General features: G+C 44.0%; 2 protein-coding genes across 2 annotated transcripts; both read left to right on the top strand.

The window, feature by feature from the left end:
- Window positions 1-228: 228 nt before the first annotated feature.
- dnajb4 (DnaJ heat shock protein family (Hsp40) member B4) lies at window positions 229-4,220 on the top strand. Its single transcript, XM_018734637.2, has 3 exons — window positions 229-834; window positions 1,882-2,456; window positions 3,810-4,220. The coding sequence occupies exons 1-3, from the start codon at window positions 624-626 to the stop codon at window positions 4,041-4,043; spliced, it is 1,020 nt and encodes a 339-aa protein (XP_018590153.1). The 5' UTR covers window positions 229-623; the 3' UTR covers window positions 4,044-4,220.
- Window positions 4,221-6,882: 2,662 nt separating this feature from the next.
- Window positions 6,883-22,339, top strand: gipc2 (GIPC PDZ domain containing family, member 2). Its single transcript, XM_018734670.2, has 6 exons — window positions 6,883-7,441; window positions 15,573-15,758; window positions 17,131-17,311; window positions 21,569-21,681; window positions 21,769-21,850; window positions 22,118-22,339. The coding sequence occupies exons 1-6, from the start codon at window positions 7,142-7,144 to the stop codon at window positions 22,267-22,269; spliced, it is 1,014 nt and encodes a 337-aa protein (XP_018590186.2). The 5' UTR covers window positions 6,883-7,141; the 3' UTR covers window positions 22,270-22,339.
- Window positions 22,340-27,655: the final 5,316 nt, after the last annotated feature.

Below are 27,655 nucleotides of genomic sequence, written 5' to 3'. Positions count from 1 at the left end.
CTGTGCTCATTTTACTGTGTGTTTTTGCATCACGCTTCGTCATATTATTATTCCACCGGACGTCTCCGATCTCGCAGTGTCCACGTTGTAACGTTTTCCAGATGTTCAACCAGCGTGTGAGCAGAGACGAACGAGTGAATGTGGGGGGGGGGGGGGGCATGACGGAGATGATGGTGATAAAGGGAATATTATTTACTCTATGGTCTAAAACAGAAAATCCAAGGAGCGTCTCCTTTTTAAAAAAAAAAAATAAAAATTCCAGTAGCGGAACACAAAGTGGGCCGAATAAATATGGGATATGACGTGTTTCTAGAAAGAGCCACTGAGTTCCAGCGAGCGTGCGAGTGGGGGGGTGGGAGCGCAGCCTATTTAAAGGGGGTCGACACACTGGGGGGGGAGTAACAGAACACAGCGGAGCAGCGCTGGCGCTCGGGAAGAAGACGACCTCTAACACATCATCATCATCATCATAATCATCATCGCGCTCTGTTTATAGCTCTTTATAAGGACAGTGATCTCCGGCGACGCTGTATCTGCGGATCGCGCAGTGCCAGTGACAGTACCGAGGCTACCGTCTCAGTACCGAGGCTACCCGCGTCTTCTGCTGTGGTGCGGACAGAATAATGGGCAAAGATTACTACAAAATACTGGGCATCCAGAAAGGAGCGGCCGAGGAGGACGTCAAGAAGGCGTACAGAAAGCAGGCTCTCAAATGGCACCCCGACAAAAACAAGTCTCCCAGCGCCGAGGAGAAATTCAAGGAAATAGCGGAGGCGTACGAGGTGCTCAGTGACCCCAAGAAGAGGGAGATCTACGACCAGTATGGAGAAGAAGGTAGGGCTTCTCAAACCTCAGCTCTGTACTACCGGTGCCTTTTCTTTTCTCCTTCATGTCCAGGTGTTTCACACAGCATTTTTAATGATATGATCATACATGTGTGAAACCTCTAACCTGAATATGAGATGGGGCCCCTTTCCCATTTAGCCCTGTGGTATCCCAAAGGAGGCAAACAGGGTGAACCAAACCTTGTAATTCCCTTCCTCATTTAATTCCCTTCCTTATTTAGAAAGGCTAAAAGCAGACATCTGGCGAAGGTCCCCAAAGAGACCGTTTCATGTGGTGTGACAGTGGTCACATCGGCGCTCCTTAAGGGAGCATTTCCTTTACACGTAGGGTCACGGCGTCTTTTTTTTCCACCCTGAGCTGCACTGCTGCTCGCGGACTGTGTAAAGTGAGGATTGTGGGATGTGTTAGGAACAAAAAGACATGCTGTTATGTGTCGGATTACGGTGCAGCTTGAACTGAGCCATCCTGAGTTGTCCCTCATCCTGATAGCATGTCTCATTGATGTCATAAAACTGACACAAAGTGCTCATTTTTATGACATCAATGAGACATGCTATCAGGATGAGGGACAACTTTGGGAGGATGCCAGTATCCGTCCGACAAGAAAAAATGTAGGCGAGGGGTGACAAGATGTAGGATTTCATGGTTTAGTTTCTTTCAGACGGTTCTCTTCTGCATGTTTGGTGTACGGGAACAGTCCTTCGGAGGTCCCTTCTCTGTGGTTTTCCTGTGATTTTTAGAGACGTATGAAATGGCTGGTCGAGGCGCTAGCGTGTCATTTGTACACACCGTCTACGGAGCCATGGGGCTTTCTGCGTGTGACGGCAAACCGAACAGGAAATTCTTGCCTTTTAAGGTGTGGGGTTTCTTTTTTTTTTTTTTTTTTTTTTAAAGAAAACGGATTATATTGAACCGAGTAATTGTGTTAGAGTTTTTTTTTTTTTTTTTTTTTGTCCTGGCTCTTCTGGTGCGATCTTGGAGCTCTTGCGCTGAACCCCAGGTGACCTAAGGGTGCCTTCATCTTGTGTCTTTTAGGTCTCAAAGGAGGCGGAGGTCCCGCTGACGGACAGGGCGGCAGCTACACTTACACATTCCACGGAGACCCACATGCCACCTTTGCCACCTTCTTTGGTGGCACCAACCCCTTCGAGATGTTCTTTGGCAGGAAGGCGGCAAACGGGAGGGACGACGACGACATGGAGGTGGACGCCGAGCCCTTCGGCTCTTTCACTAGCTTCAACCTGAACGGGTTTCCCCGGGAGCGGCACGTGGGGGTCGGGCCCCTCCGACGCAAGCAGGACCCGGCCATCCACCACGAGCTGCGAGTGTCACTCGAAGAGATCTTCCACGGGTGCACCAAGCGCATGAAAATCTCCCGCAAGCGGCTCAACCCGGACGGCCGGACCATGCGCGCAGAGGACAAGATCCTCACCATCGAGATCAAGCGGGGCTGGAAGGAGGGCACCAAGATCACTTTCCCGCGGGAGGGCGATGAGTCGCCAAACACGATCCCGGCCGACATAGTTTTCATCATCAAGGACAAGCCCCATCCTCACTTCCGAAGAGAAGGGTCTGACATTGTGTACCCGGTACGGGTTAGTCTACGGCAGGTGGGTGGCAGTTAAGATCGTTCGTCTTCACATCAGCTGAGTGAAACACATGGTTTTACCGCGGTTGGGATGCCTGGTTGGCTCTTTCCAAAGACAACTGTAACCAAACCAAGCCGACTAGGCTGTGGGTGTTTTCAAAGGACACCACAGCTCAGCACCAACCACGTTGTCGATGGTTGTCCGTAACACCGGCAGCAATCGCCGCACCGAATTACGGCAAGAATGCAGAACAAATAAAGAACAGTGTCGTTTAACCAGTATTAAGAGAGCAGTTTACTGCATGATGGATTTACACGAGGGGGCGTGCCCACTGCGTGGTGGGTCTAGGGTTCGAGCCCCACTTGGGGTGCCTTGCAATAGACCGGGGTCCCATCCCAGCCTTGCGCCCTGTGTTGCCGGGTTAGGCTCCGGTTCGCCGTGACCCTGCTTGGGACTGGGTGGGTGTGTGTGTGTGTGTGTGTGTGTGTGTGTGTCTCTGGGGACTTGCATGATGTACCTGTGAAGTTTAAAGAATATTCCATATGAGAGGGATGTTCAGCTGAGAGCCAAGGGCACAGTTAAAAGCAGCCTTCGATATTGAGGGAAGGAACAGCGAAACCCCAGAGACTGAAGCAACGCACATAATGTACGACTAGTTACATAAGAAAATATACTGTGAGGAACATAAGCCGGAACACTTGCGTGGTGTAGACAGACAGCAGAACGCCCACTCGAGAGAAGAGGCTCTCGGGCTCTGCGGCGGATTGGGACGAGCGGAAGATGAGCGGAAATACGAGGCTCTCGTCGTACCGCGTGAGCACGGCTCATTTTCCCACGCTTTCTCCAAAGGATGGCAATCAAGCTTTCGCTTTTCAGGTTCACTTCATGCAGTTATTTGCCGTTGAAATACTTTTGATTGCATTATATCGCGCAAGTCCAGGGTTTAGATTGTAATGGATTACTTTGATTTCAACGTGTGGCAAGCAAAAAAGAACTTTATTCTGATTGCCTGAGAGGGTTCTGATTGAATGTATTTGTGGATTTGGCAGAAAAGCAGATTGGGAACGTTTCGTTGTTACTGTTCGAAATTAATCGAGGGGGTGCGGTGGTGCAGTGGGTTTGGCTGGGTCCTGCTCTTTGGTGGGTCTGGGGTTCGAGTCCTGCTTGGGGTGCCTTGTGATGGACTGGCGTCCCGTCCTGGGTGTGTCCCCTCCAGCCTCGTCCCCCGTCTTGCTGGGTTAGGCTCCGGCTTGCCGTGACCCCGCTTGGGACAAGCGGCTTCAGCCAGTGTGTGTGAAATTAATCCACCAGCTATAACTGATATTTCACCGTGTTTAACACCACTGTTGTATTTCCTCCTTTTTCCTTTTGCAGTCTTTGTGCGGGTGTTCGGTGACCGTGTCCACAATAGATGGCAAAACGGTAAACATGAAGATAACGGACGTGATCAAGCCTGGGATGAGGAAGGTCATTGCCGGACAAGGACTCCCTTTCCCCAAAAATCCAGAGCAGAGAGGGGACCTGGTGGTAGAGTTCGATGTGAACTTCCCGGAGAGCCTCCCGTCGAATGCAAAGGACGTGCTGAAGCGCCACTTACCTGCGTCGTAAAGGGCCGCGGAGGCACGGACTGGCGAAAAGCGTCTGACCCGTACATGGACAATCTGGCTCTCTCGCAGGCCCCTCACAAAGAATGTGCAATTTATATTTTTTATCTATATGGTGTTTATTTTTAAAATATCCTGCATGCTGCAAAGGTCTTGAAAGTGTCAGTAAAAGTTTTGATGTCTGAATGTAAAGCCTTTATCTTGGTCATTTCCTCACTTCTCCTTTCATTATTATTATTATTTTTATTGTGGCTACAGACAAGACTCAAGCAAGATTATTCAACTTACTTAGTTTCTATGAACATATTGACAAAATTGAGGATTGCCTAATAGCAATAATCCAGAACCTTGCAGTTTCATAAAATAGCCCCAGGTCACACAAATGATAAGAACAACTTGAAAAGCTATGAAGGAGTTAAAAAAAAAAAAAAAAAAAGAAGTTTAGTGAAAAGAGACAATATGTTTCCACCAGGAGAAGCTTATGCTGGTTTGATCGTCTGGTACCCAAGGCCATGTACTTTTTTGAAATCAACCAAAGAGTGTTAGATATCGTTTTAAAAATGTTAGAAACCAAATTCAGGGAATATGGCAATTGCTGTATATATCACATAAGAGCCATATTTATGCTAATAATCTGATCTTTAGGGCAGTACACGAATGCATACTTCAGTCACTATCTGGGGAGCACCTGCAGCTTGTAAATCTAAGAGGAATGAGGGATGAAAAGGATGAGGGCTGATATCTGGTAGCATCCGGCCTATTTAAACATAATTTTTATAGCCTTTGCATTTAACAAAAGATAAAAAGAAAAATGCTTTAACTCATGTTCAGTTTTAGAAAACATCATTGTCTTATCTTGGCTCTTCCCATAGCACAAGAAAAAAAATACTTTTGCAGAAATATTTTTTCCAAGGGAATTTGTGTTTTAAAAAAAGCTGGTGGATCATTACTCCTTCATGTTTGCAGTTAGACTCCTTGAGGATCTTTAAAAACAAGAAAAAATAAAGAGAACACAGAAAAGCAGTTTATTTTGTTGACAATATTAAGTTTGAGTTAATGTGTAGTTGATAAATGAGTTAAAGGGAAAAAACACAGTAAAAAAGGTTCAGCTGGTTGAAATCTGGCTGCTCATTAGTTTATAACGCAAATCTTATTTTATTCATATTATATTGTTGGGGGTGGCAGGTCTTTGGTTTTCAGTGGTAGTAATAATAAAAAGGTGGACAAAATAGCACTTAATTTGTAACTGCTGTGGTAGGAACATGTAGAAAAAGGACTGAACCTTTGAATAAAAACAGTTACTGGGTGAAAGGTTAATGAATTCAGCCGCTCAAGGTCGCCAGACGCTGTTACAGCCCTCATCCGCTGCCAGGGGGCGCTGTCACCGTTGTTGTAACGTGTTCTCCTTTAAGGGTCAGGCAGCGTCCCTCAGCTACTGGCCTCATTTGTCCTTAAAAGTTATCGGTTCAAACAACTGACTTGAAATACACATTTCACCACGTATTAAAAAGTGGTTTTGTATTGACTGTATTCACGAGATATTTATACTGGACTGGGGGCGTGGTGGGTTTGGCCGGTGTCCCCCGCGTGGCGGGTCTGGGGTTCGACTCTCGCTTGGGGTGCCTTGCGATGGACTGGCGTCCCGTCCTGGGTGTGTCCCCTCCCCCTCCAGCCCTGCGCCCTGTGTTGCCGCGTTGGGCTCCGGTTTGCCGCAACCCAGCTTTGGGCCAGCAGTTGTAGACATTTGTTGGTATTTATACTGGGGTAGCGTACTGGTTAGCACTTCTGCTTTATAACCGGTAGGTTATCAGTTCAAATCTCATTCTGACCACAGTACCCTTGATCAATGTACTTATCTTAAACTGATGCAGTAAGAATCCTTCTATTAAAAACATATGGGCTGCATGGTGGCACAGCAAGTAGTGCTGTTGTCTCACAGCTCCTGAGTGGTGCAAGAGGGTGTGGGTTTGATCCCCACTCAGTCTGTGTGCAGTTTGTATGTTCTGTCTGTGTGGATTTCCTCCACAGTCTGCAGACATGCTGTTCAGGTTCCCCCATTGTGTGTGTGTGTTCCACTAGGATGAGTGACCCAGTGTAAGTAGTGTATCTAGCAGTGTAAATCACCTTGGTGAGTAAGGTGTGTGGGCTGATGTGTATATATAGTATGGGATAAGCAGTAGTGTAGTGGTTAGAGCTATTGCCTCTAGATCCAAAGGTTGTATGTTCCAGCTATAGTATCCCTGAGTAAGGTACTTACCCTGAATTGCTCCTGTAAAATTACCCAGCTGTATAAATGGGTAAAAACCTTAACACTTTAAGTTGCTTTGGAGAAAAGCATCGGCTAAATGAATAAATGTAATGGTCAATAAATGACGCTACAGTTGAATTGTTTCTCTAACACTAAGTTACACTGGGTAAAGGTGATAGTTAAATAAAGGTTACTAATAAGTTAACTATTCTCATGATTATTATTGGAATCTATACTAGAGAAGAAAAGAAGTCGTAAAAAGTCACCTTTATAGATCTTCCTGTCTGGAAACAGATTGAGGAGCTGTTGGCATTCATAAATTTAAATTGAGTTTTTAACTGAATTTCATAAAACCGCTGTTTTAATTAGGGTTACCTGGGGGGTGTTTACATGGCCAGGTCACGAGTTTCGAAGTGGGTGGTGTCACCTCGGATAGGTGAGGAGGTTTCTCTGTGACGTCACGAGGATCGCCCTCCGTGCAGTTGCGTCCCACTACGCATGCGTCGCACATAATCTCCCAACAGCGGCCTTATTGTTGCGGGCGGGGCGGAGCGGCTAGTCTCGGCTCGTGGAAGCTGCACACTTACAGCACCTCGAGGATGTCGGAAGTCCTCTCTCTCCATCGCTCCGCCCACCTTCTCAATATTCAGTGCGTTTAATTTCCAAGTGTGAGTTCAGTCTGTCGAGGAAAAGAGCGGAACCTGGAAGGTGGGAAAGTTTGAGCCAAGAAATAAAGGGGTGTTTTGCAACAGGTTGCAGGTTCAAATGTTGTAGATACTTTCTTCCTCCCTCCTCCAGTATATACACACACACATATACATATATTTGGAGGTGTTTTTTACGTCAGTGAAGAGATGCCGCTGGGGCTGAGGAAGAAGAAGAACAAATCGAGGGAAAGTTCGCACTTGGTGGAGAACGAGGAACTCGGTGGCGGCGGCGGCGGCGGCGGAGGAGGAGCCGGAGCCGGAGCGGCACCGGGCAAGGCGGCAGCCAACGGCGCTGGACTCCCCCCGCCGCCCGTGGACCTACGACCCAAGCTGGTGTTCCACACGCAGTTGGCCCACGGCAGCCCCACGGGCCGCATCGAGGGCTTCACTAACGTCAAGGAGCTCTACTCCAAAATAGCCGAAGTCTTCGACCTGAACGCGGCAGAGGTAGGGCTGCGAAACGCTCGTCGTATGGTCCCCAGCCAAGTGTTTTTGGGCCACACAGACACAGTTTCTCAAAAGAAATACGAACGAACCCACCCTCCGAGGCTGCCCAGGTGCGGTGGCGCGAGGCGAGGCGAGGCGCGGCCCGGCCAGGTGAGCGCGCGGCGGCGGGGCGCGCGCACGCAGTGACAGCTAGGTTAGATATTTCACGTCGCCTCTCTCTGCCGAGACATGCAGTGCGGGCAAAGTTTGTCGGTAATAAGAAAGGGAAAGTACTATAGATACATTTTCTTACAGTATCCTGGCTGTTATTAATAACATAATTAAAAGGTTAACAGGTGCTCCACATGCAGCAGGCGTGAGCTGGAGGTGCTGGGAACTGAGCTGTCTGATCGTGCCCTTGGTCTCCATTATTGGGTTTTATAAGGGAAGGAAAGCTCCCAGTCTTAAATCTAGGGCAGCAGGTGGTCTAGTGGTTAGATCTATTCCTCTACAAGCAAGGACTCCCCCCCCTTTGATTCAAATGAAAACCCAGCCCTGCTGTAGTACCCATAAGCAAGGTACTCTCCCTGAACTCATACAGTAAGAAAACCCACCTGTATAAATAGCGTGTCTTAATATATACAAACAGTTTCCTCTTGTGGACAGCTGGTAGTGTAGTGGTTAGAGTTACTGACTTTGGATCCAAAGGTTGGCGTTTTAATCCCCACCGCTGGCTGTAGTACCCTTGAGCAAGGTACTTTCCCTGAGTTGCTCCGGTAAAATTATCCAGCTGTGTAAATGGATAAATAATTGTAAACTTGTAACGGTAGTAAGTGTAACTTTTAAGTAATTGATACATTTAGCTGACACTTTTCTGCAAAGCAACTGTTTCCTAACTGTTTAGGAGAAAATCAGATAAATTAATAATTTTAGTAAAGAGATGGGCTAAAATTTCATAACATTTTATTCCCAAACCAGCCCCTAACTTCAAGCCTCTCCCCACTCTGAGCTACAGCAAATGTAAATGGGGGCGCGAGGAACAAATAAATAAGAAGAAAAACGGACAGCTAAACGAGCTGAGATCAGTCAGAGATCTGAGTTAGCAAAGCTGACCAAAAGTTTTAAGTACTGAATCTGGGGTGAGGCACAGATGTCCAGACCTTTAACATAGATGTATGCTGCTGAGAAAAGACCTGAATGTGTGCAGATAAGCAAGGGTGAAGCCTCTTTGATCAGGGCTCCACGCAGATTCTGTTAGAATGGCCCTGTGGGCAGCTAGCCCGCTCTACTTCCTGAAGCCAGAATATCAGTCAGGGCCACACTGAAGAGGGGGACAAATGCTCCAGCGTCATTGCACCTGTAAGGAAGTTATCAAGGAACCAGTCTGACAGCTGCGGAACACCCAGTGCTGATGAAATGAGCAGCTCAGCCTTAAGTGCTGTGAACACCGTGCGCTCTGCCCTTGTGTGCTTTTAAATGCTTTACGACGTTACCAAAGTGATATTGCGGTGGCCTAGGATTACTCTTTCTTTAATACATCAGTGGCATGGGCCATCACCTCCTGAAGCCACTGCAAGCCGAAAGCATGTTTTATGCCCCAACTGCTAAAACAAGAGCGACCAAGACAGATTTAGAGTGTCTGTTAAGTGTTTGAAGAACTTTTCAAGCAGCTTCATCTTTTGAATATACTTATTGATACTTAAATATTTATATTTACATAGTACTGCTATTAAGGGGGACACGGTGGCACAGCAGGCTTGGTCGGGTCCCGCTATGTGGAGAGTCTGGGCTTCGAGTCCCACTTGGGGTGCTTTGAGGAGGACTGGCGTCCTGTACAGGGTGAGTCCCCCTCCCCCTCCAGCCTTGTGCCATATGTTGCCGGGTTAGGCTCCGGTTCGCCGCAACCACACTTGGGACAGGCAGTTTCAGACTGTGTGTGTGCGGTACTGCTAGTAATTCCTGTTTATACACCGGAGTCTGGCGTGAAATACTGTAGAAGTGTCTTTGTAAACAAAGTATTTTCACTTTGACAGCTGCTCTTTTCATGACTGTATCAGCATTCCAGCTTGATGCAGGAACTGAATGAGTTGTTGATTCCCCCCCCCTGACAGTTCAAAAGGGTTTTTCCCGTGAGAATTAATCTCGCACGACATAATGAGACCTTGACTGTTTTTCACTTCAGTGAAAACGGAATTTTGTTTGCATCGTTCAGTTGTTGGTGCTCTGTTCGACCACTCCCAAATTATGGTAGTGCATTCTAGTATGTTGAATGAGTGTCCAAACTAGATGTTTGAATCCCATGCTCACATGTTTAAAGCCTCTTAACACATCTTGCAAGGCTCTGAGAATGTCACAGATGTGTGTTAGTGTCACACAGCTGCTGCAAATGGAGGGAGCCACCTCGGAGGCTGTTAAAGGAAATCCCTTACATCCTGCCTCATGGGCACAGCCTCAGTTTGGGCTGATAAAACCAGAACCAGGGATTACCAAAGCATAGTGTAAGGCTGGCCCACAAAAGTAGAGTGTTCACCAGAACTGCACATATGTAAATATCACTACATCTCCAGGTAACTCATGATTACATGTTTTCACGTTCACATTTTTTTTTTTTTTTTTAAATATCTTGGGAGTTTTGCTTTTTGTGTACTTTTGCACCCCAGAGCATTATGGGAGTACTGTGAAGTGTGTTCCTCTAATAATTATGAAAATCTTAGAGATGTCACTGGTGTTTATGGCAACTTCCATTTTTTTATAAGCACTGTCATTACATCACTTCTGTCATGTCTAGAGTACAGAAGAACAGAAATACTGATGGCATGTAATTTGCTGAATTTTCCTGTTTTTTTTTTTTTTTTTTTTAAGCAATTTCACCTTTTCTGTAAAGTTTAATAAAGTTGTAAATAAATCTCTATATGAGAAATGCTATGGGCACAATATATCAGCCTTGAATTCCTATGTTGCCAGCCCACACACTTAAGTCTTTAGGAATGCATTTGTCAGGAGCTTGTTTAGACAAACTGAACCCTTCCAGATTGTACTTTTGGGAGAGAAATTAACTTCATTCCTGACATTTTTCAATGTTATTGAAAAGAATGTACAATTTCCCCTTTACATCACATGGGACTTGCCCTTTTTTATTGTTAGGGTGAGAATAATGTTGGATGTTTTGATTGAGTTGCAAGGAATTATGTTACCTTACTGGGCAAAGTCTATTTTTTTTCTCCCTTCCCTGCTGTGGCTACAGGATTTACTATGGGTGTGGCTCTTAGTCTAAGGACGAAGTAGGTTTGCTGCTGTGAAATACTGTTGGTAGTGAGCAAATCATTTGCTTAATCATTTGAATGTAAAAACTGCTTGGCTTGGAATGTGTTTCTCTTCCTGCACAAAGGTCGTGCATGGTTTTCTTTTATTTAAAGTAAACAAGAATTTATGTGTTAGTGTAAACAGCAACTGGTTCAAGATCAATTCACCTAAAGCTTCAGGTTGTTTGTTCTGATTATTTTATAAATATACGTTAAGTCCTGGTTATGTCTGAACAATAATGTAATTAGAATGGAGATAAAGTAAGATAAAACAAAGGAATGTCTATGTAGAACAACAGTGGCACAATGGACAGTGCTTCTGCCTCACAGTAACCTGGGTTGTAGGCTCGAATGTAGCTCAGTCCGTTTGGAGTTTGCATTTTCAAGCGTTTAAGTGCCTTTCTTAGTCTTTTTTTAATGCAAATTAATCTTTTGCTTTTAATAAATCGTTTGATCCATTGCGGATCACATGTTCTTGTAAAACTTTTTAGCAGTGCTAATATCTTTATGCTTTTACTACATAAATGTAGGAGGACTGGATGTTACTTTTTGCATTTATTGATTTAGCTGACGCTTTTCTCCAAAGTGACAGCGTTAAGCTACTTACAATAATTTACCCATTTATACAGCTGGGCAATTTTACTGGCACAATTCAGGGGACATACCTTGCTCAACGGTGCTACAGCTGGAGGTGGGATTCGAACCTGCGACCTTTGGGTCCAAAGGCAGCAGCTCTAACCACTACGCTACCAAAATTTGCAATGACACGAAAGTTACCATTCAGCTCATCATCCAAAATCTCACAATGCATGATGTCTCTTTCCGCTATGTGTGTGGCATCTTTGCCTTGTGTCACTCTGCAAGGATTATGGCAGATGTGAGCTGCAGGATGTTTCTTCTCCCAAGTTCGGTGTGTCGCAGATCCAGGGTGTTTGGTAGGTGGTGCTGACAAAGCGTGTTGTGTGAAGCCAACCGTGCTCTGTTTCATTCCCGCTGAGGCACAAACAACCTGTCTGTGGTGTTAATTGAGCGTTCTGTGCAGCTGTTCTCTTCTAGCAAATGGGTGTTTGGCCAGCCAGTGGACTTCAGTGGCCTCCTGCTTGGGGTCACCCCAGGGTCTATAGGTATACAAAGGTACTGTCGATGGTTTTTTGAAGACCTGGTTTTCTCAGTTATCTTTTCTGGCTCGCTGAGACCTTTCTGTTTTTGTATGACTTTTTAGTTCAGGACATAATTTAGTGGTGCTGCCAAATCAGTGTCCCCCTTGCAAAGTATTTATAAATCATTATCTGATTTAGGGTTGTCCTTTGACCTTAGTGCAAAATTCGTAGTTCATCTGCCATTTATTTGGTGTAAATGGAATTCTGCCTGACCCCGTGGTTTAACCTTCATTAATTACTGGGGTATTGCAACACGCAGGAATCTAAGTAGGGATGAGCAATGTACCATCCTAGCCAAATTCACAGCCAGCATTTTTTTAAAAAATCAAAGTATGTGGAAGCCCTCAGGTGACATGTCTGAACAGGTGAATCAAGCTGGGATGTGTTAGGAATAACAGTGAGCTTGAGGTGTCTGTGAATTGGTTGTCCTCCTCCCCCAGTGCAGGTGAAGGCGTTGCCTAGGTGCTGCAGGCGCAGTGCGGATCCTAGAAGATTTGCAAAGTGTCCCAAAGCTGACCTGGTGTCAGGATGTTGTTGTTTTTATATTGGGATCCATGTGGCTGTCTCTTAAGGGTTGCAGCAGTTTGCCTGGAAATATTGACAAAAACAGAAGGAAATTCATTATTATACCTGTTTTTACCCAATGTTACTAAACCTGCCAATTCTGAAACAGTTTCAGTAAAAATTCTAATTATATTTGGATAAACACATAAAGACTTGGGTTCAAGACTAATGATAGGTGAACTCCTTTCCTAAAGGTTTTCAAGTCCATTTTAATCAGCATCTGATTTACAGCTGAGAAACAAATTACATTGCCTTACTTTCCAAATAACTTTGTGTATTAAGTAATTAATTGCTGAGGCAGAACTGGAACCAACATAATCTGTGTTTCTTGAGGACTAAATTTGCCAGCCCGACTTTCAGGTTGTCAAATAAATGAATAATCCAGTGATTTCATAGGTTTTGTTTTGAATGTTTAATATACATCAGTTTGCATACACTTAACATGTTAAAGCATTTTAAAAAAAAAATGCCTTGCTGATTCTTACTCAACATGTCAGCTGAAAAATGGATTGTGTCAATGTTTCCTGTTTTAATTAACTCGGGTGAGCTGCATTCAGATGTTATACGTTAGTATTCTTTTAATAAGTAAGGGTTTTCTGTGGCTATCCTTTGCCTCACTCCACAAGACTGCAAAAGTTCAGTACTTTCAACCTTTAACCTTACAATGACAGCAGTTGTCTTTTTTTTTTTTAAAACTTTAAATGAGTCACTAACTTGAGTAACAAGAATACAAGCTGTGTGTAGTTGATACTGTTGTCATTCTTAAATCATTTCCTAGGTGTAACTTTGCACTGATGTCACTTGCTTCTGTCCATATATTCAGAGGGTTATGAATGGGTTGCCCCGCATGTACAGAAATACTATCCAGTTACTGGCAAAACCTGTTTCTCAAGCTGTGGTAAAAGTGCCACTTTCTTTTAGCACAGTTCTCAGTTAAGACTCTGGAGTGAACTATTGCCAACTGTGAATGTATTTTTGCATAAAAATAACAGTATTGAATGACAGCTTTTGCTGTGTAAGTGCCGTGTAGGCATCAAAGTTCCTGTGATTCAGGGACGGTGCGGGGGTGACTGGGGTGGTTGAGCGCAGTGACAACCTACTAGCTGTTCCTGCCGATTTGAACCCTGGACCTTGAGGTGGAGGTGCCAAGAACATCCCCTGTGTCAAAGCGTGGAGGAAGTGCAGCGCTGCCCTCGGGTTGCATCATCGACAGCCGTGGGCAGACCCGCATTGTGATTTCTTCCCACTTGCTTGAGCGGGGAGCATTCGCTCTTCTGCGTAACATTCCTCTCCCCCCCACCAACACCACCAAACTAACCAGCCAACCCGACCTCTTCTTGTAATCCTATCCTTTTTCATAAGCTCCGGTAACCAGGGGCAACCGTCCTGGCTGCGTCAGCTGATGTGTGTACAGAACCTGCGACAACAAAGGAAAGGAATAGAAAGCAGGCCAGACGGAGCGGCAGCCTCACTCCACTCAAGGGCCCCAAGGTCGTTGACGCAGGTTTTGCCGCGACATGGCAGTCATTGCTTGTGGCATTAAAATGCTAGTACGTACTCTAAATGGGTTCAGGATTGAAACAAAGCTGAAGTCTTCGTCTTGGGGTAACTGTTTTTAGATTTTGCCATGTCATGCTCGTGATTTTTAGATGAGTGGAGGTGATCTCAATGATTTGTTTGGAAGTGCTATGTGCGAATTCCTGAGCTTGGGTCATTTTATTTAGAGCCCTCACCGGTGCCACTGTGATGTAAGATGGAACGAATGACTCACAGCTAGAAAGTACCACCCATGCCGTCCGATGGCCCTGCTAATTTGAGCAACAGTGTATCGTGTTCCTGCCGATCTTGTTTACCCTGCCCTGCCAGAGGAATGTAGCGAAAGGTGTGAGATGACAGGTTTGGATGTCCGGCAACCTTGGACAAGTCACCCTCAGGCCATGCTGTCACAATAACACTTAGTAAACACTCCAGGGATATGGAATCGCTTTCTCTTGTGTATCTGAAGCACAAACAAGCACTCATACTAAGGTTGGCTGAGAAGTTGTCGTTAAGACCTTCTTTCTGCCAAAATACCCCCAATAACCAGAGACACTGAGAATTAAGGAAAAGTGGGAATAACTGTAATGAGAGGTGTTTGTGAGTTAGCCTCCCTTAACCACAAGCCTAATGTCCTGTTGCTTGTGTTTATATTACAAGAACAGAGACTTCATAAGGTGTTAAGTATAATTATTGAGGGGGAGGTAAGGTTGTTAAGGTTAAAAGTAATACTTCCTTTTAAATTAAGTAACTTAAGGTACTGTGGAGAAAGTTACTGTTAAATAAATGTAAATTGTTATATAAATACCAAGGAAATGCCTTGTCCAAGTCTTTTTTATACAGAAGTTTTTTTCTGTCTATAAGAATGTTGATCTTGAATTATGAATGTTGAATATTTTCATTACTGCATTACAAAAATAATAAACTCTACCAAGGGGGCTACAGATTGTATTTTGTTTCGTGGGTTTAAGTATCTCCATTCATAAAGGATATTGGTTTATAATTAATTCAGCATTTTAATTTTTTTTAATCTTGGTAAATCACCCCCTTTGCTGAAAAGAGTTTTGAGGTCTTTTTGTTTTAAAGTAATGGATGTGTTGTATAAAAGCCCCGTGAAACAAGCTGCTTTGTTGTTTCTGCTGTTTACTTCAGTTATTGTTCTTTTGATTTAATCGTGTTCAGTCTATCGCAGGTTTGATGCTTCTTGGCTGTGTAACCTGCAGATGAAGACAACTCTCTTTGATGCTTCCTCCAAACTTTTGTTAGAATGCTTTGTGGAAGGAGACTGATGGTTCTCGTGGGAAGTGGGGTCTCGTTCCTCACTCTTAACGTTTGGTGAAGCTTGTCAATGACCCTCTTGCAATGCCAAAGCGACCTGAAAAACCACAAAGTATGGAGGAAGAAAATCTCAGTTCAAAGCTTACAGGCTGTCACTTTTTGCCTCTTCCCTGCTCATCAGTATAACCAAATCCATCATGTATTGTTTGATGTGTAGCATAGCGAAAGTGGGTTATTCAGAAATGTAATTGCATAAAAAAATAAACACTGCACAGTAAACTAAATGTGGGTTGCTCTGCTGTCTTCCCTCAGATCCTGTTCTGCACTCTAAACACTCACAAGATTGACATGGAAAAGCTACTCGGTGGACAGATTGGACTGGAGGACTTCATCTTTGCCCACATAAAAGGGATCAAGAAGGAGGTGGAAGTGAACAAGGCTGAGGATGCCCTGGGGCTTACCATCACGGACAACGGAGCTGGGTACGCCTTCATCAAGGTAGGTGAGCCAGGGAGTCCTCGGGAGGCAGGCTGACTTATGTGCTATAGCCCTTAATGTGGGTTCAGTAAGGGCGAAGGAAGGGCTTTTCTCAGAACATGTAAGACTGGACAAATGAGCAAAAGCAAGATAGTTTTCTGCTGAGTATACCAACTAGATAGAAATATTAGTGCAAAGCTAATTCTGTTTTTAATCTGAGATGTGACATGGTATAACATTCTCTGATAATCTTTTGAAGAGTGGGTACACAAAATTACTAGCCCTAGTACTTGAGATATTATTGTGGACAAACTGAAATGTGTCTGAAGTGGCATCATGTGTCTATATGCTGCATTGCAGCTCACTGGTTCCACACAGCAAGTGAGCTAGAAATCCTCAAAGCTGGAAATGTAAAAGGATTTCTTTCATCGTATTAATTATTCCAGAGCTCTAAAGTCGCACACAGTATAAGGCTAAAAACCATTTGTGAGAATAATAGGTCAGACTTTGAAATCAAAGTGACCTGACCTGCATTCTGTGTACCCATAAATTGAAGGATTTTAAGTAAAAAATGAATTAATATTATTCATGTTATACACAGATGATGTGTATAACATGAATCTTTTTTTCCATATCAAGAAAAAATATGTTCTTGGTAATTATTGAACTGGAAGCTCTATAAATGAAAGGCTTGACCTGTTGCTGCTGTTCTTTTGAGTACTGCAAATGAATGAATCAGATGGTCCATGATGATTAGTGTGGGCAGGAATGCAGTGCTGTCCATGACCCACTAAGCAGTGCCCCAGTTTCGCTGTCCCCTCTTCATGCTGCCAGTGGTTAAAGAGCACATTTTTGCCAGTAGGTGATGCTGCTCACCAAGATTCCAAACTGTTTATCTGGAAACAGTCTCCTGTGAGAGACACAGTGTTATCTGTGAGGAGCAGGCTCCCTATGGATGACTCAGTTCAGAGAGGAAGTTTGTTTTACACTTTGCAGTGTCTTCACTAACCACCTCAGTGTTTATTTAGGAACTGGTTTAAAGTGATGTTTCATTTAAAAATTTAAAAATAGCACACAAACAAAAACTGCTGCAAGTTGAAGCTGACTTCGGTAAGAGAATATACGTTGCAGAACCTTCACATAGTGGCATTTGCTGCAGTAAAACAGTAGACCTTGCACATCATGTGGCAAGATTAAGTGGGAAAAGCAGCTGTTGCCATGAGGCCTAAGGTGGGAGTACAACTCCTGGGGCATAACCCATTTACCCTGTGATTCCTTACATAGCAGTGAGATTATCACCAGTTCACAAGTGTGTACACCTGCCCCTGAGCAGCACTGGTTACTGCACACAGATCCACCTTGTCTAACCCCTTTTTTCACCCTGGTGTTGCAGCGTATCAAGGAGGGCAGTGTGGCGGACGGCGTAAAGGTCATCTGTGTTGGTGACCACATAGAGGCAATCAATGGGAAAAATATAGTGGGCACCCGGCACTACGAGGTAGCGCGCATGCTGAAGGAGCTGCCACGTGGACAAACCTTCACGCTCAAGCTGGTGGAACCCATGAAGGCCTTTGGTGAGTTCTTCATTTGCAGCCAGGCTGGACTCAGATTAAGGACCATGTGTCTGTTGGAATCCATTACTGACCCAGTTCCGACAGTTCAGCCCCTCCGAATTAGTTTCTTTATTATTATTCTTTTGTTTTGCATGTAAAATTGTGGACTGCGTACTTTTTTGTCCTTAAAAATGTGACACTGATAGAGCTGATTAGGACAGGAAATTGTAGTAGCAAACTGAGTTCACAGAACCCACCATGGTCATAACTCTAGTATGAGCTTAATGGTTCCTGTTTCTACCAAAATGAGGAATGAAACCACTTAAAACTGTTATACTCATGAATATTTATAGTTTAGCTTTTCCAAAGCATATTGGTTGTACAGCTGCTCACTACTGAAAATAGAAAAACAGCCATACAGGATAAAGTGTGCTTGCATTGTAATATTTTAAGCGTGGGCAGTCGTTTATGTTCAGAAATACAGCAAATATGATGCTTCTGTATTGGTCTCTAGTTAGCAGGATTACTGGCCATCTGGCCATCATTACAGAAAGCCTGTTATCACAGGGTATAATAATCCCATAAATTCATCCCACCTGACAGGGAACTGGCCGAGGCAAACGAACAGCCCTAAAATCCAGTTTTCAAAAGAAAGCTATACCAACTGATAAACCTGCACTTGTCCTCAAAAGTGACTTCCCAGTGTGATTCTCTTTGTCACATTCTTGCCCCCGCAATTCAAAACACCACCGGGGGAAAAGGGTCTTCTCTGTGTACATTCGGGAATGAACAGTCGTCAATCTGGTTTGAGTTTGCCGGTTATTGATGGCACTGACCAATCTGTAGGTTGATGCCTCCTCTCTGCAGGTGCCGTGAGTCCTCACATCCAGCAGGTGGTGCAGATCTCAGTGTTTTACTGAAAGCTTTATCATTGCCCTCAAGAATCCACACAGGCTGACATCAGTGATCTCCTCAATGATGGATTAGGTCTGGACTAATGCACAGCGCACTGGCTCCATTGGCACAACCCGCTCCTAGCCTGTTTGTGTCAGATAGCATGTCCTAGACTACAGTCTGACGTGGTGCCCTGAGTGAATCGGTCTCTTGCAACCATGGACTCACATGGAAATGACTGCCCTGGTCAGAACATGGAGACAGTGTTTGGTTCACAAGTGTTCAGGAGTAGACAGCACTCTGAAGATTGCAGCAGGTAATGGGGCAATGTGGTGGTGCAATGGGGATCACTGGCACATCACAACTTCTCAATTGTAGCTTCAGATTTGGGTTGAAATTGGCCTCGGTCTGTCTGGAGTCTGCATGTTCTCCCTGTGTTTGTGTGGCTTTTCTCCAGGTATGCCTGTTTCTTCCCACAATCCCAAGACTTGTTTCAGGTAATCTGGTGACTGTAAACTGCCCTTAGTGTGTGAGTGTGTGCTGTGTGTCTTTCCTGAATGGGTGGATAATTGTAATTTTTTTTAGTATAGTGTGGCCAACAGTTTCTTTGGACAAAGGTGTCACCTAAATATGAATTGATACTAAATGTTCTTAGTACTTTAAACTAAAGGTTTCTGCAAAAGTGAGTGTGTGAGTGACAGAGTGTGTGTTCCACTGATGTATGGATGAGTGACTTATTGTAAGTAGTATATCTAGCAGTGTAAGTCACCTTGGTGAATAAAGGTGTGAGGGCTAATAACACTACATAGCGTTCAGTGAAAATCGTTTTGGAGAAAAGCGTCTGCTTAATAAATAAATGTTAAACATAAAGTACAATCCTGGTCAAATGAAAATGAATGCGGATACATTTTGACTTGCCCTCATAATAATGCAGAGTAGTGATTAAGGACACTGATTGTAACCAAAAGGTTGCTGGTTCAGGTTTCTAGAGGTGCCTTACTGCAGTACTCTTTGGAAAAAAATAAGTTGCACAGAGCTATTCTGGTAGAATTGTCTAAATGAGTAAGAATTGGATAAAAGCACACTGATTTTACTGTATGTTTTAGGACATAGATGCTCTTACCCAAAGTCGGGACTCATCTTAAAAAGAACTGCCAGTTTGGTTTATTGCTGTGAATGCCAGTTCTCATGTGTTCCAGACACTTTAAGGGGCAAACTCAGAGCTCTGAAGTGAGATTTTTTCCAGCCCATGATTTCCTCGCTTGCAATGCTAGCATAACAGTCACCAACCTGCACTTTCTCAGTCTTGGGACTGGTAAAGAGGCAATGTCACACTCAGTTTGAAGAAGAAGCTTTAGAGGGACACCCTGTGTGTTATGGTGATGAGTTGAATGGGAAATTGTACTTTTGTTAGGATAGTAATTGTACTGTTGCTTATAGTTTCCTTCAGAGTTTACTATAGCCATCTGCATGACTTAGTGGATAAGGACACAGCTGCATCCTGAAGACTGTCAGTTCAAATACAAGAAGGGCACCTGTGGTAGCACCTTGGAGTAAAGTAGTCAATCTTTTGAAGTTTGAAGTTACAACTTGTATATTCTTTTATAAATTCTGCAAGTTAGGTCATTGACTTACAAATCCATTTGGTACCTTAAGCCTGTTCACAATGATTTCAAAAATGTCTGTTAGACTTGATTCCATTTTCATCAATTGCTAATTCTGTGCAGAGCTGGTATGATCCAAAGGCTCTCCTGAAAACATAGGGTATGACACACACTCAGGTGACATTCAACCACAATTTTTTAAATGTTAGGCAAGTGAAGAAAATGCAATTAAATGTGCGGATCTTTAAATTTGTAACTTGAGAATTTGTAACGCAAGGATCCAGTTTAGTCATTTTAAGAATTAATGTAGATGGCTGCATGGTTTCAGGGAAAGTGAATCGGACCATCTCAAAATATCCGTTAAAGGAACGGTAATACATTAAATCATGTTGAAAAATGGAGTACAGATTAAATTAAACAGTTGATTCTCAGAGTGCTTATTGTTGTGAACACTACCGATCGTAGCATCATATTGCAGAGGGTGTCGTTTCAGCCAAATGCTGCATCAGAACTGAAGATGTCTGTGGACACGACAGCAAGCAATTATTTCAAATAAGGCCATTTCTTATTTATGATGACCGGAATGCATCTGACAGCGGCTAAAGCCAGGTGCATTAGAGCATGCAAATGTATTTAAGAAGTTCCACATTAGCTGCTCTACCTCAAAGACCACCTCCGCTCCTGCTGTCGATGCTATCGGGCCTGCGCGTTCAGATGAGGTAGCGTGCAGTAAAATACCAAGCCCAATGACTGCATCCGCTCTTGTGCCAAACGGGAATGTACTGCTCGGTGGTTTGAGGCAGGTACAGGTTGACAGCCAGAACAAGTCCTGAATGTCCCCAAGTGCTACATGAAGCATGAGTAATGGAAGTGGGCCAGAAACACAGGTCCTCGGCACCAAAGTTAAACAGTGACAACGAGTAAAGAGCAGTCATTATAACCCATCTTCATATGGTCCTCCTGGGGAGTCCTCGGGGTTGGAGGTGGAGAGGCTTGTACACACCAACACGCTCCTGGTGCTTTGTCCCCAAAGCTCCGCGGTCACTGTACCCCCCCTGTGCGAATGGCCCATTACTGACTAGAGAGGCTGGCAGGCTCTCGACGCTACGCCGCCACGTGAACCACGGCTTGGGAACAGGAACAGCTTTTAAGGCAGAGTGCCAGGGCGCATTAGCTCATTTTGTACCCGGACATGACAAAATCTGAGAGCGGTTCACCAGTGGTGTTTTTTTTTTTTTTTTTTGTCCCTCCCCCAGTTAATGTAATGCCTCCTGTACTAAACTCACCATCTACAACTTGAGCGCTCTACCTCAGTGGCTATGGATTTTTCAAGAAAAGTATTGAAATATAGAGTCCACCTGTCATGTTAACGAAGAGGGCTCCATTCAGCACTGCAGTCTGTGACTGTGATATTATTGTATAAGAAGGTTTTGGGTTTCACCACTATGTACAATGTTTTGTATGAAGAATGAGAAGTAGTAAAAAAAAACTGGACTTCATTTAGTAAAACAGGTTCAAAATTCCATTATAGCTTACAAGTTTTAAAAGACCCTATTCAAAAACTCCCAATGTATTTTACTTGAATTGGTCAAACATAAACATATACTCTGTTGTTTAAATATAAGAATGAAAGATGTATTGATAGTGTCTGTTTAGCAAATGAACAGTTTTATGTAGTCATCTACTGCCGCAGCTATAGATGTCATTTCTGTGGCTGCTGGTAAATTGCAGTTGTGTGTCTTGTACTTCATGGTGTTTAACAACTGATTTGATTTGACAGAAATGCTTGAACCACGGTCAAAAGGTTCCAAACCGGCCGGGGAGAACAGGATTGCTGCAGGCAGGGGAACGCTGCGACTGCGCTCTAAAGGTCCTGCCACTGTCGAGGAAGTGGTAAGTACACAGACTTGCCATTTTGTCACTCTCACACGTCATCTGCTTCACTGACACTCACGGACTCTAAACCTCTGCTGTTTGCAGCCAACGGAGTTTGAGGAGAAAGCCGTCAAGAAGGTGGACGACCTGCTAGAAAGTTACATGGGGATCCGGGACACTGAACTGGGTGCGTAACAATCTGTGCTTTTATTTAGCTCTTAAACCTAGCAGCTGATTTATGTGTATTTGCGCATCATTGCTGCCTGTAAAAGTCTCATAAGTTTTTCATCAGCTGCACTTCAGACAGAAAGTGACAGCTGAATCAGGTGATCAGACAGGCTATGTTAAACTTGTCCTTTCTCCCTGTAGAGCTAGTTGGGCTGTCGTCTTTGAATGGACCAGCAAAATGCATGGTCTGTACATGTTCCTCTCACTGACCCCTGTCTTCCTACAGCTGCAACTATGGTGGAGGTGGGAAAAGACAAGAAGAACCCGGATGATTTTGCCATGGCACTCGATGAGGCGCTTGGAGACTTTGCTTTCCCTGACGAGTTTGTCTTCGATGTCTGGGGTGCTATCGGAGATGCCAAGCAGGGACGTTTTTAAACCCTCTCCCAAGCAGCAATCTGCAATTTTTTTTCTTTATAATATGAAACACTTTTTTTTTTTTTTTTTTTTTTTTTATAAAAAGTAGTGTTAACACTGCTATAAACACCACTCCAATCTTAAGACACAAATATATTTTTGAATCTGTACATTTCTGATCATGCCTCTGCCCCCTGTGCCTACTATCCAGAACTGGTCACTAGTGGTACTGTATGTTGTTTTCACTGAAATTGATACATTGGAAGGAGGAGACATGTTCTTCAGGATTTTTATTTCAGGTATGTTGTAAGCTTCAGGAAGCTTGTAATGCAAGTCAGAACACTGTAATCATAGTCCAAATGCAAAAAAAACTGAACCAAGCACCGAGGGAGAGCGCCTTAGGGCTTTAGTATGTTACTAGTCCTTGCTAAGGGAACATGTGGCATTTTTTGTAGCCTTTGATTTGCCTTTACAGGCAAGTTACACATGTTCCCTATTAATTTTTTTTTTTTTTTTTTTTCTCTGCTCTTGAGCCATTTACCATACAAGGAATAGGAGACACATTCAGGCCTTAAAGGGATTCCATTTAAATTCATACACCTCTTGGACGATACACAAATTTGCTGAGGGCTTCAGCCCATTTTCTACATGTCGCCCGCTCATTGACCTTCATGTAGCATTCCTGTTTAGACAATAATGAAAGCGTCACTGCGTTTACATAATTTAGGTTATGTGTATATGATTGTCAATAAGTACAGCAGAATTGGTCCTTATTTTGGTTTTCTACGGGGACATAAATATTAGAATATAGCACTAACATTCCTCTTATTCCTAGATGCATCTTGTACGGGTTGCTTATCTAGAGTTATAGCACTATAGAAAAATCTTTATTTTTTGCTCTCTTAATTTATTTGTTTAATGAAAATACTTGATGTTTTAAATTTGAAAATATTTTTACCATATAAACTTTTAGAATAAAGAAAATTTGAATCATCATCCAGTCCCGTCTTTATTAGTTTACCACGTGCTTTGTATTGTTCTAAATTTACGCATTTATGTTGAAGTCGAATATATAGTGTTGACTGAGCACTCAATTTTTTTAATTGGAACTTAGCTAAATCTGCTCCCAAGAGAGGGACAGAACTGTCACTCTCATTGTGCTTGAATGAAATGGGGTAATATAATTACTGGGAGCCTCTGCAATGCAATGGTGTCTCATTCCTTCCAGTACCAAAACAGATGCACAAACCCATGAACACGGTTTATTTTCTGGATTACATTAGGAGGTAGACTTCCAAATGGAATAACTGATATTTGAGATGATTCGTGTGATTATGTTAAAGCTTTAATCTGATGAAGTGAAACCAAACTTTGACAGTGATTAGTCTCCTGAAATATTTTCTACTCTGTTCTTGATATTTTCTGTGTTTCAGTTATGTGCATTTTCCCTAACAAATATTACTAGTTAAAACTGAGGACTGTTTTTTGGAGTATGTACTGGTCTCCATGATGAATAATAGGAGCATGGGATAGCACATAAAAAATTTTCCTCTGTATACGTTATCCAAAAGGGGGATCACACTCCTTAGCCTCCCTGGAAAAGTCTATGCCAGGGTACTGGAAAGGAGAATCCGACCGATAGTCGAACCTCGGATTCAGGAGGAGCAATGTGGTTTTCGCCCTGGCCAAGGAACACTGGACCAGCTCTATACCCTCACTAGGGTGCTGGAGGGTTCATGGGAGTTTGCCCAACCAGTCCACATGTGTTTTGTGGACCTGGAGAAGGCATTCGACCGTGTCCCTCGTGGCATCTTATGGGAGGTACTTCGGGATTATGAGGTTCGGGGCTCGCTGCTATGGGCTGTTTGTTCCTTGTATGACCGGAGCAGGAGCTTGGTTCGCATTGCCGGCAGTAAGTCAGACCTGTTCCCGGTGCATGTTGGACTCCGCCAGGGCTGCCCTTTGTCACCGATTCTGTTCATTATCTTCATGGGCAGAATTTCTAGGCGCAGCTAGGGAACGGAGGGTGTCTGTTTTGGTGGCTGCGAGATCTCGTCTCTGCTTTTTGCGGACGATGTGGTCCTGTTGGCTTCATCAGGTCAAGACTTGCAGCGTGCACTGGGGAGGTTTGCAGCCGAGTGCGAAGCGGCGGGGATGAGAATCAGCACCTCCAAATCCGAGGCCGTGGTTCTCAGTCGGAAAAAGGTGGATCGCCCCCTCCGGGTTAGGGGGGAGTTGCTCCCTCGAGTGGAGGAGTTTAAGTATCTCGGGGTCTTGTTCACGAGTGAGGGAAAAATGGAGCGGCAGGTTGACAGACGGATCGGTGCGGCGTCCGCAGTAATGCGGTCATTGTACCGGTCTGTTGTGGTGAAGAGGGAGCTGAGTCGTAAGGTGAAGCTCTCAATTTACCGGTCGATCTACGTTCCTACCCTCACCTATGGTCATGAACTCTGGATCATGACCGAAAGAACGAGATCGCGGATACAAGCGGCAGAAATGAGTTTCCTCCGCAGAGTGGCTGGGCGCACCCTTAGGGATAGGGTGAGGAGCTCGGTCACCCGGGAGGAGCTCGGAGTAGAGCCGCTGCTCCTCCGCATCGAGAGGAGCCAGTTGAGGTGGCTCGGGCATCTGTTCCGGATGCCTCCTGGACGCCTCCCTGGGGAGGTGTTCCGGGCTTGTCCCACTGGGAGGAGGCCTCGGGGCAGACCCAGGACACGTTGGAGAGACTATGTCTCCCGGCTGGCCTGGGAATGCCTTGGGGTTCCCCCAGAGGAACTGGAGGAGGTGTGCGGGAAGAGGGAAGTCTGGAGGACTCTGCTCGGACTGCTGCCCCCGCGACCCGGCCCCTGATAGCGGAGGAAAATGGATGGATGGACATTATCCAAAAGTTACGTCCTTTGTAGGCTTTTTTTTGTTTACTTTTTTTTTTTAGCAGATGCTTTTCTCCAAAGCAACTTCAGATGAACTCTGTCGTGTCATCAGCCCACACACCTTATTCATCAAGATGACTTCCACTGCTAGATCCACTACTTAGTGGGTCACTCATCCATACATCAGTGGAACACACTCTCTATGTCACTATGGGTAAACCTGAACCACACGTCTTTGGAGTGTGGGAGGAAACCCACACAGACATGGGGAGAACATGCAAACTCCACACAGACTGAGCAGGGATTAAACCCATGTCTTCTCACACCACCCAGGTACTGTGAGACAGCAGTGCTACTTGCTGTGCCACCATCCCACCCATTGTTCTTTAACAGTCTGTTTTCTTGTTCTTACTGTAAAACTCTGTTGTCTAAAAGAAATATTTCTCTACCAGCTTAAGGGAGATTTTTGATGCCTTACTTTAATTTTCCATAAGCAGTTCTTCCAGAGGTTTCTGACTTTTCTAATGAAAGACCCAACAAGGTAAAAGACACTGTTCCTGTAAAATGAGTTTTGTAGTGCATTGTATGCTTTCATCCTGCTTCTTTCATTCATTTGGGAAACGGTATCACTTTTGTATTTCATCTCTCTCTCCTCCTCCTATCTCCAGTATTTCCAGCATGATGTACTAAGGACTTAAACATCAAAGACTCTTTCCGGAAAGGGTGAGTCACCAGTAAACTTTTGGAAACATGATCTTAAACAAATTTACACCAGTTTTAATGGCCAGTTAATTTTGCCTTAGCCTCTTCCTTCACAGCTGAGAAGTGGCAGAACAGGTCTTATATGTAGATAAATTTATTCATTCATTCCTTTACTCATCAAAATATTTTCATATTTTTCATATCAGTTTTTATTTCAGCTGCTTTCAAGTTGACTTTTTCCAGAACAGTAGGCTCCATGCAAAGCAGTGTATGGTATTACATGTAACAAAATGTTTTCCTCCATTACATGGGGGGGAAAATATAGATTGTGGTGGCAAATTCATATTTGTCAAAAGATTTAGGTAGAATATGCTGTATTTAATTCTGCCTGATGTCTGGAAATGGCATCACAGAGATATTTCCTTTTTGTCATCATAAAACTTCAGAGCTGTAAATTAGCTCAGAATTCTTAAAGCATTCAAATGTGGAGATGTAAACAAATGTCCTTGCAATACCAAGGATAAATATGTTGTACAGCATATTTAATTACTTTATTCTGCAATTTTTTTTTTTTTTTTTTTTTTTTTTTTTTTTTTTAAGTTCAGGTAACGCTCTGATGTTCTGGCTAAAATCCCGGAATAAGGACTCATTTCAGTGCTATGTTTCTGCTGCCTGGCAGAGTTCCGAGCGCATTATGATTCTTGGCAGCTGAAGTAGAATATGGGTAAAGAACACCTTGTCTGAGCAGCGCTGTGATCAAGGCTGGTCGAAACTGCCTCATCAAGGAAAAATACTGTCATTGAGAGCTTGACTTAATTATTAGTCTGAGCCTCTGGCACAAACATATCGCCGCTAATAACTGGATGTGCGGCAGCATTTTAGCTCCTCTCTTGGGAGTTGTTTTCTCCCAGCCCCCCCCTTCTTAAAAAGTAATAAACTTGCATTTGTCATGAAATTCTGTTGTACACTTATGCCACCACTAATTAACTTGTGAGGTGGTGCAGGGGGTAGCGCTGGTACAGCACAGCTCCTGCACTGTGGATTCAGATCCAGCTCAGTCTGTGCGTTTCGTATCTTCTCCCAAGTTTACATGAATTTCCTCTTGCAGCCAAAAGGCCCATGTTTAGATGAGTTGGTGACTGAATTGCGCGTGCGTGCGTGCGTGTGCCACGAGATTGACGGAATTGTTGTATAATGAATACCCTGCATTGCATCCTATGCTTCTAGGATAGGCTCCAGACCACCATGACCCTGCACTTGGGGAAGTGATCTTTGAAGATGTACTATGGATGGATAATTTGCTTGTATGTAAATGGTTCGTTAGTGTAGCTGGCTTTGAATTCCTCAGTAATGACAAATTAACTTTGCTTCTCGAGCCGTGAATGTCACCTAGGAGCGATGAGTCTAGTCTAGCGGCTTCCTCCCGCCCGCCCTTGCTGCATCAGTCCTTTCCTCTTTGCTTTTATGTGGGGTGCCAACAGGTCAGTTCTGTTGTGATGGAAATATGAATGAACATCGTGGTCATGTCTTCTCTTCTGCCCCTTAGACATGGATGCAGTGGAGGTTTAAGCAGGAGGCAGAAGTGGGGGGCAGAGCTGGAAGGTGGTGCAGCTCCCCAGTTAAGAGTAGGCTGTTATGTTCAGAGGGAAGTGGTACAAATGGTTCAGATCAGCCCCACATTAATTGTGCCATTATGGTGACCCGCTTTGGCTTTTTCTGACTTTCACTGATTTGGCCTTTTTCAGTTGCTGAAGTTAAATGTTCGCATTTTAGGCCATTGACTTCCTGATGATTAGATTTTCCTTTGAAAGGAAATAACCACTGCTGCAATAATG

Source organism: Scleropages formosus, chromosome 3 (assembly GCF_900964775.1).
Source record: "Scleropages formosus chromosome 3, fSclFor1.1, whole genome shotgun sequence".
NCBI classification, from domain to species: Eukaryota; Metazoa; Chordata; class Actinopteri; order Osteoglossiformes; family Osteoglossidae; genus Scleropages; species Scleropages formosus.
This window is presented reverse-complemented; position numbering and strand designations above follow the sequence as displayed.